Source organism: Molothrus ater, chromosome 7 (assembly GCF_012460135.2).
Source record: "Molothrus ater isolate BHLD 08-10-18 breed brown headed cowbird chromosome 7, BPBGC_Mater_1.1, whole genome shotgun sequence".
NCBI lineage: Eukaryota > Metazoa > Chordata > Aves > Passeriformes > Icteridae > Molothrus > Molothrus ater.
In genome coordinates, this window is record NC_050484.2 from 7248962 (window position 1) to 7266703 (window position 17742).

At 39.2% G+C, this 17742-nt stretch overlaps 1 protein-coding gene across 9 annotated transcripts in view; it reads left to right on the forward strand.

The window, feature by feature from the left end:
* Positions 1–15777, forward strand: part of GULP1 (GULP PTB domain containing engulfment adaptor 1) — a 144986-nt gene extending 129209 nt beyond the window's left edge. For 5 of the 9 annotated variants that reach the window (XM_036386600.2, XM_036386599.2, XM_036386604.2 and 2 more), the window contains 4 exons: positions 422–560; positions 7153–7247; positions 8993–9028; positions 13759–15777. In XM_036386600.2, coding sequence (XP_036242493.1) covers positions 422–560; positions 7153–7247; positions 8993–9028; positions 13759–13830 — 342 coding nt within the window. In that variant the 3' untranslated portion in view covers positions 13831–15777. The remainder of the gene's footprint in view (positions 1–421; positions 561–7152; positions 7248–8992; positions 9029–13758) is intronic. The other 4 variants (XM_036386603.2, XM_036386607.2, XM_036386602.2 and 1 more) reach the window with 2 other exon arrangements.
* The last annotated feature ends 1965 nt before the right edge of the window (positions 15778–17742 follow it).

Below are 17742 nucleotides of genomic sequence, written 5' to 3' on the forward strand. Positions count from 1 at the left end.
GATCATGTAAAGAATAATTAGTAAACCAAAAATACTGAGATTGTATCTTTGAACTTGGTTCTGTGCTCTCCAGAGCAGAGCACATTGTTGTTGCCGTATTACCTCGGCTGGGTCTCGTGAAGGTGTCTGTGCTCGTGTGTCTGCAAGAGAGCTGCTTGTCACAGCTTTGTCAGGTGTAACTGGGATACATTTTCAACTGAAAATGGAAAAATTGCAATGCTGCTTTTGTACTGGGGAGTGTTAGCATGTGTCAGAGTCTGTACTGCAAATGCCATTTGCTTGGTGTCAGGAGCTGGGGTTTGCATGCTGATGGTTGTTTTTAACTTTTCAAAATGTGACTCTTATCTGCATGCTGAAGAATTCAGTATTGTGATCTTTTTCATGTGAAACATTGCCCTAATATTTATTGTCCTTATTGTAGGCAGGCAGTGTGACACCTAAATCACCCTCCACTGACATCTTTGATATGGTTCCCTTTTCTCCCATATCCCCTCAGTCATCAACACCTACTCGCAATGGCACACAGCCTCCTCCAGTGCCCAGTAGATCTACAGAGATCAGTAAGTTCTGTAACAACTGACCTACTTTTTGCTTACATTATTTTTTTTAATAAAGCATCTTTAAAGTTTACGTACGTTTTGCCTGAAAAGCCAAATGCAGTTTTTGTAAATCACGTTCACTAATGCCGTTTCATCTTTATACCATCTTCCCAAAGTCCTTGATGTTGCTGCCAAGTTGCTTTATAAACAAACTTGCTGTGAAACTGTGACATATACACTTGGAAGGAGTTGGGTTGGGGATTTTAACTTGGCTTTTCTTTTGCAGTCTCTTTTCTGTACTTCAAGGAATATTTTAACTTCCTGTTAGTTCTTTCCTTGTCAAGCTGCGGTTCTAGCACCTAGAGCCTGCATTTCTGGGGAAGGCAGCAGGTGGAGTAAGTATGGTGATGGTGATGTTCAAGGGAGAGTGGAAGAAACCCCTCAAGGAGACTTGGAATGTTGTTTTCAACACTGCTTTTCATGTCATGCACAGCTTTGTTTAGCTGTAGTTGATCAACCCCTCCAGATCTCCAACCACTCTTAAAAGGTCTTCAGAAGGTTATTAACAACAGCAATTTTATTTTGCAAAGGCTTGAAAGCATCTAGGGTAAGGTTCTTGAATTGACTGGGAATATTTTTGGAGTCCAGAAAGTCTTTTTAAAAGCTTTGGAAATCCCTTGAGGGAGAGGAGATTGGGGCATGCACAAGTGATGTTAGAGGCTGTGGAAATATGGGTCTGTGTTTGTTCTTCTGTTCCTGATGCCTATTTTAGAGTGAATAAGGGACAATAATGTTACTGCCAGCCACCATATGGAACACGTTTGAGGAGATTGTGCTGTTTTGGGGCATGCCTCTAGGATGTAGAATTTTCAGCTGTGAATGGGAGCTGTGCACAAAAACAAAAATGCATTTTATAACTTTAGTCAGTGAATGTCTTCCCTCCCGTATGTAATGCACTGTTTGGTTCCATTGCTCAGAATGTCTGCCACCTTCTAAAGAGAAAGTAAATGTTCAGACTTTTAGTTCAATAAAGAGCCTTGTTTTTTTTAAAGAGACCAATTTAATATAATTAATGAACTTCTGTGGGATCTCCAAAAGGTATGCTAACAGAGTTTTATGTCTATCAAGTATAGTCAGTATTAACTATTTTCATATAATTTAAAAGAACATTGGAATATTCTAATAGAATAATAGAATAGAACAGCTCTATTGAGAGAATTTCATGCCTTTACAATAAATAATTGAAAGATTGCTTCTCTGAAACTATTGTCAATGCCATAAAATAGATCTAAATGTGCATATACAGCTTCAAGAATAGCAACTTAACTTGAATTGAATTATAGATCAAGATTTTATTTTTTTACCTATTGTCTTACCTCAGTTTCATTGAAATTGTGGCTCAGTTCCATAGAAATCTTGTGGAAGTCTGCAGTCAGATCTTGAAGGATCTTGAGGGATCTTGAAAATTCCAGCTATATAGAATTTGTAATACAAGGGGAAAAAAAAAGTTGCTTATTAACAGTGGTATCTATTGTTTAAAGTAGTTGCTGCTTCTGTGCTTCACTGATTTGCCTTCAGCTGAGATGATGCAGTTCAGAGGTGCCACTTCACAGAGAGGTTACAAAGCCCATCATGGTCTTTATGTTTTTGATCCCTGCACTTTCAGTCTGTGTCACGATACTTTCTGTGTTGAAAATTACTGTGTTCATCAGCTGTTAATGCTTTTTGGCATGTTTCAGAGCATCATTGAAACATGAGAGGAATATTTTATCATCAAACAAGGGCTCTACTGTCCCAGATGAGAAAGTTCAGCTCCCATGAGCTCGTTCAGGCTGTGCAATGTCCCCTTACTGTAGCAATGTGCAGTAATGCTCTGCTTTGTGGTGTCACTGCTGCCAGAACCAGCCAGCTGGCATTTCTTTCTCCAGTACAAGTCAGAGGGCTGGCGACCAAGAGGAGCCAAAGTTTGGAGTCTCCATTTTCTGAGATCATCTTTTCCTCTTCCTATCTCTATTTTCTTTGCCACTGCTCTCAAGCAGAGTTGATTTGGTGAAAATACAGGGTGATTTTGTTGGATTTTATAATTTTGTAACTTTCACCTTTCTCCCATTCAGTAGTAAGGAAGGAGAAAGATGAGGGTTTGCCATCTATTTGTTAGTATCACCTCATTTTATTCCTTTTGCCTAAGTGGAGCCTGTTACCCAGGGAGGGCACTTGTGCTGCTCAAGCAAAATGTGCTTTTAAAAGCCAAAATTCATCTTACTCATCCACTGGCCACTTTGAGAAACCAGCCAAAAATAACAGTGCCCCGGAAAGGCCTGGGCACTGGTAGGAAACCTGCAAAAACACCAAGCACTTGGCATTCCTCCAAGGAATGGTTCCATAGGTGATTTCGGGCACCAGGATGACAGTTCAGCTTCCCATAACAACACATGCCCAGAGTTAGAATTTTGCTTACCAGTTCTTCCCTTGGTGATCTCACAGGAAAAAAAAAAAAAAAATTGTGGGGTGATAAATGGTACCTCTGGCTTTGCTGAGCTCACAGCATGTAGTTCAAGATACCCCACCTTTTAATACTAGAGCAAAAGTGAAGTTTATTTTTTTTTTTAAGACAGCTATTTCCAAAGCATTTAGGCTTAAAAAAATTAATTGAATCTTGAGATTTTTGAGTTCATATTCAGCAGTGTTCCAACAGGACTACTCAGTAAATGACTGCTCACCACTGGCTGTATCAGCAATAGCAAACAAATGGGGTTTACCTATTTAAAAGAGAAAGTGGCATAATTTTTGTACAGGAGGTTGCAGATTGGTCAAATGCACACTGACTCTTTAGGTAATATTTGCAACATAGTGAAATGCAACCAAAAATGCAATGCTAGAGATTGCATGCTGCTTCTTCCTCATGGAGTAAGGGGTTGAAAATGTTCTTGTAAGTTATCTGAATGGTCAGAATTAGTTTATTAATTTTATTTCATTAAAGGAGGAATTAGCTTATGTTTCTTGTTGGCAGTTGGCACAGCATTATTTTCATATCTCAGAAAACAACTGTAGAGGATTATTCTCTATTGAGTTGTTCAATATTTATTTCACACAAATGCATCATGAACAATCCAAGGTCAAAACTGGCAGATGCAGAAATCTGCTCTGAGGTGCTCTTTTTCTGCAGATATTTAAGAGCATTTTGTCAGAATAATGGCTGTAATAATTTCCAAAGAAAAAAATATGGAGTAGCCTGCAGCTAAATAAAAAGGCTTTCTTCATTTCTCTGTCTCAGTTTATTCCAAATATTTCTTTGGGTGCTTGTCTCTAAATGTGATTCATTTTTGTCATCACAGCTGCTCCATCTGGGCAAAGCATATATCAGCATAGCTGTGTGCCTGGATGAGAGCTGAGATAGAGATTGGGATGTCAAGTGCAGCAGAAAAACCAAATATTTGCAATTTTCCTTAGTAATTGCCAATTTCGAATTTACCATAGAGTGCAGGTTGCTATTCTCCAGTATTTGTTTGTTCTCCTGAATGTCAGGTCCCAGAATTTATCACTTGTTCATGTTGTCCTGTGGTTTGAGCTGAGCATCTAAAACATCAACATTTCATGGCTTTTGAATTTGTGGGTCAATTTTGCAGCCTGTGAATTTATTTCCATCCAGAGAGGAATGAGAAAAGGAAAGGAAATTATTTGTACTGTTTGAAAGGATAATTTTCAAAGGCTTCCTGGTTGCTGTTTATTGGAGAAAGAAATGCCTGTCTATGCTACAGTAATTTTGGGGAGTGTGCCAGGCAAGATATTCTTGCTATAGCTAATTTTCATGCAAATACTCTGGCCTGAAATGAAAAGTTACCAATTTATCCCAAAAAGGAGCCCCCCCTCCATCATGAGTGGAATGAGCACTGGTGGATGAGCTTATGGATATCCCAAGGAATATCCCAGCCCTGCAGGGATGAAATCTTCACATTTCTCCATTTTACACGTGTTCTTCAGCTTTTGCTCTCAAGGCAAATAATGACAGTGCTACTGAAAATATTCCATGGAACTTTGTGCCTCCCTGACTCTTAGCAGTGCAGCCTCTCTTATAACACTCTAAATGCAGCAAAGGTTCTGTGAACTTCTTTAGCTGGAATGGATAGCAAGTTATGATAGAGATAATTCCCCAAGTAATAGCTTTCCTCAGAAATCCAGCTAGGTAATTCTTCTTTATTTTGAATTTGATTCTGTGCAGGTTTAACTAGGCTCTAGATTTACTCTAGGTTTACTAGAGCGTGACTTATTCACTTGGAATAAGTCGCACTCTGGTTGGTTTTAAATTCTGCCTTGTATACTGTATAAATTCAGAAATCTTTCACATTTAAGGAAGGAGTGACATTAAAGGAGTTAAAGCTTCTGCTGTTCTGCTAATGAGCTCAAAAGGGCTTTCATTAATAAAAGCCCAATAATAAGGCATGAATGAGATAATAGCCATAATAGTGTACAAAATACTTACTTTTAAACATAGTCAGAAGTCATGATTCCGTACAAATTACATGCAGGAGTTTTGTCCTTCACCGTTTTTTCCTAAATACATTCAATAGAATGTTTGCTAAGCCCTGGTGTTGGAACTGTCTGCTTTCAATTGTCTGACCACAGAGAAAGCTGTCAGCTCCTTTTAAAGGTAAAAATAAAGAAAATGGACCTACACAATGAACCATAGACTGTTGAGGGTTATAAAGTAGAATCACTTTTTTGCCCAGTAGAGGTTAGATTGCAACTCAAAGCTGCTACACATCTGAAGGTTATTTGCTGGGAGCATCAGAGCATTTCAGGACACTGGATATACTGGAGCAGACCCATTTTGGCTGTGAAAGAGGCAAAGGATGAGGGAGAACCTAATTTTTACATTAGATTATCCGAGTTCAAGTCTCTCTTGCATGCAGGTGGTCTGCCTTTGCCAGGAAAGACTGGATTTCTTCTTGGCTCTTGTGGACTCTTGGAATAAGGCTCTCTTATCTGGGCCATCTCCTGGTCCCGTGTGACAGTTTGTAGCTGCTTAGCCACAGTTTTTTAAATATGTAATCAATCAAGTTCTGCTCAAATTTCTGTACTTTATTCTGGGAATTTCTGTACTTTATTGTGGGAGCAAATTATGGTAGTTGCCAGTAATTTAAAATGCCTGCTGTGCAGCCTGATAACACCTAATTGATAAGGGCAAAGCCCTGACAGACTGATATGCACAATAACTGTTGAAGAGCCCAGAGAACACAGGTGTGAAATTCTGCCTGAAAGGATGCCAAAACCAAACCAGCTGTGCAGCTGTAGGCAGGTGCTGCACCACTGATAGCAGGACTGGGAATTCTGCAATGGGGGGAGTGGGTTCAGCAGTTAATTGTCACCCAGATCAGGGTGAATTTTCGGCTTAATTGTCCATTCACTTCAGGGTTACTATTGCCCCCTTTACTGTCACACTCTAAAACTAAAATTGAGGCAGGTAGAGGGCTTGCCAGGTTTCTTGCTAGGCAGCCATGAAAGTTTGGAGAGAAGATATCTCCTCATGGTTCTGGTTTTCTCTCCACCAGTGACAAGGCTGTAGGAACTTGGTTCCGTAAATTCTGCAATCAGTGGGGTTTGGTTAGCAAGTTGGTTTTTTTTTTTAACTGCTGTAGTTTAATCCGATGTGAGATGTGAAAAGTGTCTAGAGATGGAGCCTTTAACTGTAGGAAAGAAAAATCCATTACTAAGAAGGAGGAAAAAACACCCAAAACCTGAAAAACAAAAAAAATATTTGAGCAGGCAGATATAAAGAACTATTCTAGTCTAATATGAGAAAAGAACAATTGTATTGGAGGTGTTTCTTCTTAACCAGACAAAAATAAGAAACACACCCTCCCTTTGACCAATAGAATGCAAACTGCAGTTAAGAAAAAGTGAGGAGCTTTTGTTATTGAGAAAGTGAAAATTTGCAATCATTCTATTTATGCACCCAAATTTAGTGGAATTTTAGCATGACAATTCATGGTCCTGTTGTGGTTTTGGGTTTTTTTTTAAATTACTTTTTCTATCTTGATGTGATCTGATCTAAGATTTTAAAACTCTGATGATTTTTAGTTTTAATTACTGCTAATTGTTCACTGAGGAACTGTATCAAATGAAGAATATTTGCTTGTCTCACAAAAACGTCCTTAACCTGAGGAGTGGCAGACAGGGGACACAAAGATTAATTGGTTAGTGATTTGCTGTGGACATAATGCAGAAATGAAATTTGGCAACTAATGTCCAGTTGTTTCCTCTTCATTTTTGAAACTCCTACACAGACTCCAGAGCACATGTCAGTACCTGGTGCCCTCTTCCAGGAGCAGCAACTTCTCACCCGATCTCTAGAAGGCACAAGCATTAAAGGAAGATAAAGAGAGGCTTTAACAGAAGTCCAGTGGTGTTCTTGGAAAAATATTTGAGTATTAAGGTTTGGGAAACTGCCCAAGAGCTGGCTTGCACACTGGGATGTTAAAAGTTGTGGTTAATGAGTGGCATATCTGGTGGTGCTGTTGCTCAGCTCAGGAGGAGATGTAAGGTGGCTTTTTCAGAGCACTGTTGTTGTAGCCCATACCTGTTCTCCCAGTGACTCACTTTTCTGTCTTTGCAGAGAGAGACCTTTTTGGAGCAGAACCTTTTGACCCTTTTAGCTGTGGAGCAGGAGATTTCCCTCCAGACATTCAGTCCAAACTAGATGAGATGCAGGTAACTACTGTCTTATGTGGGTTTTGATGGTGCCTATTCTTGAAATACATGCTTACCTTATTCTGAAAATGTGTTCCACAAAGCACACACCAATGCACAGACAAACCCCTGTTTCTGACCATTCCTTCTGTAAGTTTATCTCCTGATCTTTGAGCTGGAGTTTGGGTTTGCCTCAAGAGCCCCACCTGGTAGCAATAGAGTCAGCTACACTAATGAGGGGTTTCTCAGCAGTGTAACCAAAATGGTTTGGGAACTGTTACCTAGGAAGGGGACTGAGAGAGCTGAAAAAGAGAGCTGAGCCCCCCAGATCCCTTGATCTTCACTGCAGCAATCTCCCTCATCCCAGTGTAGCTTCCTTTTTCCCTCAGTTAGCATCACTTTGTTTTCTCTCAGCATTGGGCAGACTTAGGTGCTTCTGAGGCCATGGCAATTTTTTGCTGCCTTTAAAAGCAGCTCTGTGGCACCCTGGAGCAATTAAACTCCTGAGAATTGATTCAAGAATTCTGAACTGTTGTGTTTTTATCAGAAAATGTTTGTTGATTCTGAAACACTCAACATTGTCCATTCAGTTATTGACCCAATTGTGAAACAATTCTAGGAGAAAGTCCTCGAGTTTTGGAACAAATGATGCTCTGCAGTCAGACTTTCAAAACTTCTAGTTCCTTGCCAGCTTATCTCTAGTATTTTTTAAGCAGCCTGCCAGCAGAAGACAAGGCTGGAAATAATGGAAATTCGAATTTCTAGGATCCTGGCTCCTCAGCAGAACATGTTCCCAGGGTTTCCAGCCCTCTTGTCTCTTAGGAGCCCACAAAATCCAAGAGAATTTGCTTTCAGGCTCCTTCTGTTCCTGTCTCCTGCCTAAAGAGCAGCAGAGGCTTTTTAAAGTGACTTAAATAAGATTGAAATACCATTTCATTTTCCTGAGTACATTTTCTTTTCTTTGTCAGTTCAGGATGGTTCTGCTGACAAATTCTACTCACAATGAAGCAAGAAATTTAGCTTCTTAGTCCCCTGTATAATTTCAAAGAGAAGCTAAAAGCCAAAGCTGTCTTCTTCATAATTCCAACAACATGCTGGTGTTTTGTGAATGCCATAATGTTACTAAGCCCTTGAACACAAACTCCAAATCTTACAGCACCTCCCATTGATATATTACCAACATCTCCATTGTTTTAGGGAAAAATAAATTGTAGCAACTGTGGTTACCACTAATAATGGTATGTCAATATTTAAATGTCTCATATTAAGAGTTCCTATACAGGTAATATTTTGTCAATATTTGGAATTGTTTGCCTATAACACTACAGAGTGCTGTCACCTCATAAAACATCAGGGAATGGAATAGTAAATGTATTTACCAACGATGCTTGAAATCATGAAATTAAAATCTCCCATCATTGTTTGTACTCTCTTGATCTAAAAAAAGGAGACAACTAATCAATAGCAAAACCCCTAAGCATGAGGGTGTAACTGTGTCCTGTTGTGAAGAAAGGCACTCCCCCCAGCATATCAGCTATTCGCTAAGAATTAATTAGTGGGCTTTATGTAGGCACAAAACTTGACACTTATGATCCAGCTGAGAAGAAGTGTATGGCTGAAAGGGTGTGAAAAACCCCCATATTCTAGCTTAAGCCAAAGCAAAGACTGTGTACAGTTATTTTACTGTGTGTTTAGTGCAAAATACAGATCAAAACATGTTTTTCCTAATGTCTCTTTTATCTTCTTGTGCTTTCCTGGGCGCACAGCGTCAGCGATGGTTGGTATATCATATTTTAATAATGGTATTTAAAGCATTTACAATTGAAATGTGCACGTGTCTGTCTTATGTTTCTATTTTTATGTATATTTGTTTATGTGGAAAAATTTCAATATTTATGTTTTGTGTATAAACCTCTTGAGTCAGAGCCATTTTCATTTTTTGGGGCCTACAATCTCTAAGTTAGGCACAGCTGATGGTTGTTTTCTTTACTCTGTCTTGCCAGGTGCTAATACTAAGCCTTTGTTTTCACTGCTGTTTGTTTTCCATGTGTACTTGTGAAATCTCCAGTTGTCATTATCAGATTGTCACTACTGAAATGGTTTAAGCAAAACCTTTAGTACAGAGATTGTGTTAGTACAATCATGTTTGAGAGCACGTCTTTGTTTGGACATAGTGATTTAAAACTTTTCAAGGAGCAGAAGCAGCTGTGCTAAGTCTCAACAGCTGTTAGACACAGCCTTTGAGGAACGTGAGAGCACAGAACATGTAGCATGCTCTGGAAATCCAGCAATGAGAAATGTGGAAGAGAAGTGTGGGCCTCTCTTATTGTCTGAAATGCAAAGTGAATGAATCTGTCATCTTTGCATTATGGAAGCACAGCCTGGGTTTCAGTAATTGTGGATTCTTAGATCTGTGAAGGTAAGTGTTTTACAGGCACCTAGCAAATAGCTCCAGGTATGAACTTCCTGCACCATGGTGTTGAATGCAGCTCAGTCTGCAGTGAGGATGTGCCAGCCTGATTGGAGCAGCCCAGTCCAGACACTCGTAGCCTGTTTCTTGTGAGAATTGTGTGAGGTGCCTCAGCACATACACACTGTGTGCAGAAAAGCTGCCCTGATCTGGCCTTCTGCTTTTGGGAACAAAGTGGGACAGGAGAGCCCAGCACAGAAGAGGCACTGGCGAATCAACTCTTGAATAGGGGGTGCTTTTCCTTTGCCTCCTGCATTCTGAACTCAATGAGATCAGATAAAGTTCCCTGGCCTCTAGGGAAACACTTATTTTTGAACTTCAGTGACGATCCAAATTTCACAGTTAAGCTTTCTATTCCATTTCTAAGTCCAATCTCTGATCTTTTTGGAGAGCTTAAAATTCAAACATTTGCTGAGATGTGACTTTTATAGCTCAGGCCTCTCTCTGATGGCTGTCCAACCTCCTGTTTCCCTGCACCCTTATGCTGAAACATATTTTCATCTTTATTTTGACTGTGTCCAGACATTAATAAAATGAATGTCTACTTTCCCAGAAATCTTGCAGTGAGGAGAAGTTTGCCTGGATCATGAATCACACCAGCAGCAGCTGCTATAATTTATTAAAATCTCAAGGTAGTTAATATCAGAAAGCTTCCAGGAGCTGCAAGCCATTCTCCCTGCATGCCCTGAAGCAGTCAGTAGACTTGACATCTTTCCATCTTAAATAAGTTATGCTTAGCCCTCTAAATGCTCTTCTCAGAGATATGTAAATTTGTCATTGCTTCATTGGGTTTGTGCTGACTTAAGCTCATTGAGAGAAGTCACTGTGAAGTGATAAGTGAGTGAACTTCTGAGCCATAAGGCTGATTCTGGCAAATTTATCTTCTGATAAAGTGCAAGTTCTTTGGTTTGTACTGCTTACTTGTTTTAACCAGAGTAGCTCACGTCTTTTTATCCTCGACTCCAGAAAAAAGGCTGCTTTTGGAAGAGGGATTGTTTCTGAGCTGTTTGGAGTAGAAACCAGCTTTGCTCCTCTCTTTAGGGCATCAATCACATCCCTTAGTACAATACCATTACTTAGTAGGTAGCTAAACTGCTCAGTCCTTGTGTTAAAATGCCTCTAAATTAAAAAAGCTCCTTGAGGAGGACATGAACACAGCAAAACAAGGAACAATATAGATGCACACTTCATAGCCCTTCTTGTTCCCTCTCCTGGCCAGCGCCACAGGGTGGCCTTTTTCAGCATTCCCTGAAAATTCACTTCATGTCTTCCACTTAAATGCCAAGAGAAAAAAAAAAAATCTAGATTTTACATTCCTTTAATGAAAGGAATGCCCAGCTAGCCACCTGGATTGCTTTGATGTCCTCTCTATGCTGTTGGGCTTTTTGGCCTTGTGGTTGTCATGGAAGTTTGAGGCTGCTTGGAAGTGCAGAATCTGACTTGATGGTCATGGGTTTGGTGTGGCTCAGAAGTGACCATGGAAATGCCATGTCCCTGTTACAGACAGGAAGGTGCATGAGCCATTGTTCTCAGGAACAGCACGTGGCAACCACAGCACTACTTTCTTTCAGGACAGACAGTTCATTTTGGTAATAATGTTAAAAAGCTTTTTTTACTCATTATGATCTATAAAGAGCAGCAATCTCTGAACAGATTAGCATTGATCACATTGCAAATATGTGGAAATGTAATTGTTTTAAATGCAAAATATCACAGCTTGAGAAGGACTAAACAGGAGTAGGAGGAAGTGGTTGGAGTGAAGCTGTAGAAGGAAAGGCCAAGGGGGCCACAGTTCTTCAAGAAAGTGGCAATAGTTCAAGGTCAAGTCATAGCAAACACAAGCAAAGTGCTAAGTGACAAAATATCAGTTTGTGTGGAAAAAACTTGACATGCTCAACATAAGAGCAGTGAGATGAGTGTACTTCCAAAATGCATCGTCTGATTTGCTCTTTGCTTGCTGGAAAGAGGACACTGGAGTGAAGCCACTTAAGACACCAGCAAACTGTGCTTAAGAGTAAAAATAAGATAAAAATAAGAGTGGGCAGGACAGGAATGGGATGGATGTTTAGTGAAGGCTCTGGCTGGCTCAGGATGAAGGTCTCTATCCTTGTCAAACCAGTTGTTGGTGATTTCTGCTGTTGGAGCACATCAAGCAACCTCAGGTTGAAGCACCAACAGTCCCTTGTTGCTCTCTTTACAAACTCAAAACTGGAAGCAGCCTTCAGATACTTCAGAAGTTGAGCATCCTAGGCACACTGTAACTGCAGGGTTTAAAATGTAGCAGATTAGACCCTAGGGCTAATTCTCTGAATTCTCCTTCTGGGTAAGCAGTCCTCCTTTGACTGCAGTTACATCAATGAATTTACCCTTTGGGGAAATGAACACTGACTGTTTGTAACAGGATGTGTTTCACTTGGAATTTCACCTACTGTTCGCTTGTAATATCTTCTGCATTGAATGTTCTTCCTTTTAATCCTTTGGAAAATGCAGAGGAAAAAAAAAAATCTTAAATGCGCTAGTGAGGCTTGGCAGCACTGTGTCACCCAGGTAGAGAAAACTGGGTAGCACAGTTGAGGAATGTTAACACCACAGTGCTGCTACCTACTCAGCATCTCATGGTATGGATCTGCCTTTAGGAAAATGCAGCTTTTACTTGGAAATTCTCAGACCATTTAGTAACTATTGCCAGGAGGTTTGTTCTGTTTTTCCACATTATTCTCCTGATAGCAGTAGCTGGCAGGGTTATTAGATATTCATACACTTTTCAGGTGTTAGCTGTGATTTGAATTTGTTTGAAATTAAGCTAGTTTGACTTGGGATTTATCTTCTAAGCCCAAAGGTATGGTCTTGAGGTACTGCTGTGCATGTGAGGGAAAGACTTGAGTTTGTGCCTGATCCCCACACAGATGGTTTTACAAAAAGATTTATCTTGTTTACAAGATATTTCCTTGATGAAAGGAGCTGTTATTGATTTCATAGCACACAATCAGCACTCTCACTGAACAGAGCACTGCTACAGCTGCCACTGGACTTGATGCTTTCATGGCGTTTCTAGTCACAGCCCCGTTTCCAATTGCTTAAACCTTCAAAGCACTTTCACCCAACAGACTGAAATTTTATTGACTCCAAGGTGACTTTTGAGGGTCAAGCCACAATTATTCAGCTTTTAATGCAAAAAGAGAAATGAAAATAAGAGTGGTTTTCCTGTATTAAAAAGTGCAGTTGTTACTTTAGGACTGGTGTGAACGAAGTATCTTTAGCAAGCCAAGCATCTATGAAAGCACCAAAAAAAAAAAGTATTTGTAGAATGAATTTCTTTTCCATAGAGGAGTTGGTAGCATCCAGCTTATAATCTTTTTTGTGTTTCTATTAATAAAATGAACATGAGCAAACTTAGGAATTTTGGTCTGAACTTTTAAAGCAGCTCACTGCATTTTCAGAATACTACTGTGTTTTGTTTTACTGAGTTACATGCCTTTAAAATGCACAGTTTTTCATTTGCAGATGAGCAAGTATGGTTTTATCTGCCTTTTTCATGAAGCTCAGATGGCAGTTGGCAGTAAATGTCAATTTAACTGCACTGGGAGCAATTCAGAGCAGCCCTCTGAGGTGGGGTAGTCAGCACTTTTTGTTGGGCTGCTCTTACAGCACCACAGAACATAGGAGACACCTTGTATCAGTTACAATGTCCATGTCATACCTCTATTTTTCAATATAAATCTTTAATTTTACTCAGGAACAACATGGTGCAAGTCAAACTTGTTTGGTTTTCTGTCAACCTATCTACAAGAATATTCAATATTGTTATTCTATAGTATTTTCTTCACTTTATGTACATACTGTAGCTATGCTGTTGTATGGTGTGCATGTTTTATGAGTTAACCACTAAGACTTACTAAAAAGTGGCTGACCAAATAATGTAAATATTTGTGAATTCAGGCTGAAGTATCGTTGCAGTTTGTCTGCCTAAAGATATGCTTGGATTTAAATGTTTTTACAATGAGAATGTAATCTTCCAGAACTCACTTGGCTCTTTACTAATGATGTCTTGTTTCATTGCAGGAGGGGTTCAAAATGGGATTAACTCTTGAAGGCACAGTATTTTGTCTTGACCCACTAGACAGCAGGTGCTGATGCCAAGAAAGTCAATGTGAATTTCCTCCACCGTGGGTTTTTTTTTATTTCTGAACACGTACTCACAGATACTGTCCATGTGCCAAAAATTGCTTTTTTCAACATGTAAACTCTTGTGAGGCTTGCTTCTGTAAAAATTCAACTTATTTCCAGTCTTTCCCTGTACAAATGTAAAAAGTTGTATTTGTTTATGAATTATGGATGAAATTACGCTGTTGTGTTTCTTTCTGTCACATTTTGGCCCGAGTTTACTATGCTTTATGACTATTAGCTTGGAGAAGTTCTTCAGAAAGGTCACTCATACCTCTCTCTTTCTGCAAATGTGCAGGCATGAATTCTACATAATACTTTACCTGGCAGCATTTTGAAATTATGCTTTTAAGGTATTATTTAATATTCAAGCGGTAAAATTATTAATATCTGCTACAAAAATTTCAATTTGCAGTGAAAAATGCATAAAATACTAACCATTACTATATGCTTCAAAAGTAAATCTGGATGCAGTGTGATTGATTTCCTTCACCGTGTGTGGTTACTGCCCTATATATCTGTTGTCATTGGTTTAAACAATCCAGATTTTAGGTCCTTCATTCATGTTTTAGAAACTAACAAGTTGCTGGTCTGCTAATTAGTGCTTAATGAGCCTAGAAGAACTGCTAAATTGCAGAATGGCAAAGCAACTGCCCTTTGTTTTGATATTTTATAGCTGAAGTGTAAAGTATGTACCTCGGAATCCATTACATGCTAGCCATAACTTAAAAGGAAGATTATGGCCCTGCATTTATTAGGACCTTGTGTAATTTTGTGTATAAGCAGGCACTGGGCTCAGTTCTGTAATTACTTTCAACACCTGAGTGTTTACAGCTAGGCTCTGTTGAGTATAATTTTTTTACTCTCTTCTTTAGTGTTCCATGTCTTTAATTTCTGCAGAGAAACAACTATAAGTAAGTCCTTTGTACCCACAGGGTGTTCATGTTACAGAAATACCTGCACACCAAAATTCTCAGCTGCTGGTGAGATGAATGCTGACATGTCTATGCATACTCTTCATTAATCTTTCTCATAAGCAATAAAACACCATCTTAAATCTATCTCAGAAAATTATTATCATGAGTTCAATTCAAAAACTTTCCAACCTCTAGTATTTTCCCTCAAAACGTACAAATATGGAAACCCCCCTACCCCAAAATTTTCAGATTTTTTTTTTATGAGAGGCTTTTTGCTGACACTTACAGTTTTGTCCTTAAGAGTCACGGTTTACACCAAAACTACATTTTTCAATTTCATCACGAGTATTTTTCTGCCTTGTTCAACAAAGTACTTGTGCATGTGCCTTTGGAGTCCTCTAAAAGAATGGGATTATTCCTTTGCTGGGTTTGACACATCCTCAGGTACCTTGCTGAATTGGGGCCTTAACATCTTACATTACATTTGTCTTCCTCTCTCTCATTCTGAGCTCATCATTCATATAGAGTATTATAGAGAAATATATATGAAAAATATATGAAATCACTAACAAATAGAATAGTATATGTTTCATAAAGAAAAGTCTTTATAATTTTGTTTGTCATATAGTATTTTCGAATTTGTATAATGAGGATGTTTAGTAGCCATAGCAATGGCCTTTTTTAACAAATAGAATTTGTATTTTTATTGTACTTTAAAAAGCTTTACATAATAAGCATCTATTTAGTGGTCATTTATTATCAATGGTAACACTAAGATAATATTTGCACATTTTAAGAAACCTTTTTCGTTACTGATTTTTATGATAGTTGACTGCAAATGGCATGGTTAAATCTTATATACCTGGTCGATACATACAAAAATACTTAAATCAACACAACAGTGCATTTTTAATTTTTATGTGATCCAATTGGAAACTGTATTTCTATGTAATCTCAAATGTCTGTTTAATTTTGCCTAAAATAAATGTTTTTAAATAAATTGCCTCCTAGAACACAGTGTTCATTCACTAAACTGCCCAGCTGGAAGGTAGGATGGGGTGGTGCTTAAATATTGGGCTGGCTCTGCCTCAAAAGAAGATTTAGTGCTGGAGTGGGTTAAAAGTCACCTTTGGAAAGGATCTGATCTCAGGGCAGAATGACTTTATTACTGAATTTGGGCTAATCTGCAATCAGCAGAGAAAAATCTTGTTCTAAATGCAGCTGTATAATACTGACAATTAGGGAGTAACTCTGCAGTGCTTCCTGGATTTAATTGACTTTTCATTTTGTCCTTTTCTTCCCCCATACTGCTCTGCTCAATATACTTGGCTGCTGACTATTAAAGGAGGGAAGGATAATAATTGAAGTTTTCCTGAGCTTTACAAAACAATCTCTATAATCCAGGTGTGTTAATGGCACAGGCTGCTGCAGATGGTGTCAGTGCTTTTGAGAGAAGTCATCTGAAACCATCTGGTAACTTGTTCCCTTGTAAAACTTCCCTTCAAGCTAATGCTCAAAACCCATCTAAGCACCTTGGGTTTGTGGGAATGGGGCTTGAACACCCATGGGAATGGGTGCTGGCGGGTAAGGAGCACACATCATCATCATCTCCTGTGAGCTATGAGCACGAGCTGTCCCTCCCTGCTGCTGTCAGTGTTCTCTCCCAGGCAGAGCAGCAGCACCTTGTGCCACATTTTCACTGCTGCTTTGAAATACCTGGCTGGGGGCAGCCAGAGGAGCCCAGGCCACTGCTCTTGCTCTGGCCAGAGGGAGGGGGATGCTGCAGGGATGCTGCTGCTGCTCACAGCACACTGTGGGTTGTGGAAGTTGTCTTGCTGCAGAGGGAGACATACACACCATCTATTAGTGCTAATGAGTCAGGAACAAGACTTTTTTTTACTTTTAAATTGCAACAAAAATAAAATACTTCATGTATTTTATTCAGCTTCATGCTGCCCGTTTTGCTGACACTTTTTTCTTTCTTTTGATGCCTTTTCTTTCCATTTCTATTTTTTTTTCTTCTATAAACTGTGATCACTCTGCTGACCATGCTAACTGTGGCTGTATCACTTCTGGACTTGGAACAGTAGATTTTGGTTCCACTCAAATGTCCAGCAACTCTCCTGGCCTGTCATCCCAAGCTATATTAACGTCTAGAAGCAGGGTTCTTTACTTTCCTTGTTTTTCTATGATAAAAAACTAATTTTTTCTTCCTACCTGGCTATCACGGTATACCTGAGTAAATGAGCTGCTTATGTTAGAATTGTGAAGTCAAATAGCTGAAATATGGTGAGTTGGTGTTTTCTTTTCTAACGTTTGATAAATCACTGAGCATCAGTGCAGGATGTTCTTGGCCTAACTCATCTTTACTTCCGAAGGGTCTGCAAGTGGCTCTTGCCCTTCCATGTGATAGATGGGATTTGTGCTAAACATAAAATTGATCAAATGGCTCAAATTGGTAAAGACCAAATCTTTCATGTGGTGAAAGGAATTATATTCCATTCTGGCTTCACAGATGAAAAGGAAAAAAAGGAGAAATTCTCACACTTGCAGAAGTGTGGTCGTGTAATCCCAGAGGTGATTGAATGTGCCAAGGAGTGGGGCTGGCTCTGAGACTTCATTACGATGATTAATTTTCAATTTGTGGAACTAAGCATGGTCTCATTCTCACTGAGCAACTCTGCTTCACAAAAAGAGTCTCTTCTGCAAAGGAGGAGACTGTCAGTGCCTGAGAAAACTCTGCTTAAACACACAGAGCCCCTGTCTGCACTGTATCTCATTTGTCACTAGAGATTGTCACCTTTTGGACACCCTCTAAAGAGAGGAGATGTGGGAAGAATTGCAGGCAAGCTCTCAGTTTCCTTATTTTCACACTTTGGAGTTTTGTTGTTACTTTTTAAAATTAGAGGATGCAGAAGTCACATGTAAAAAAAACCCCTCAGAATAACTGGCCATATGTTTTAAG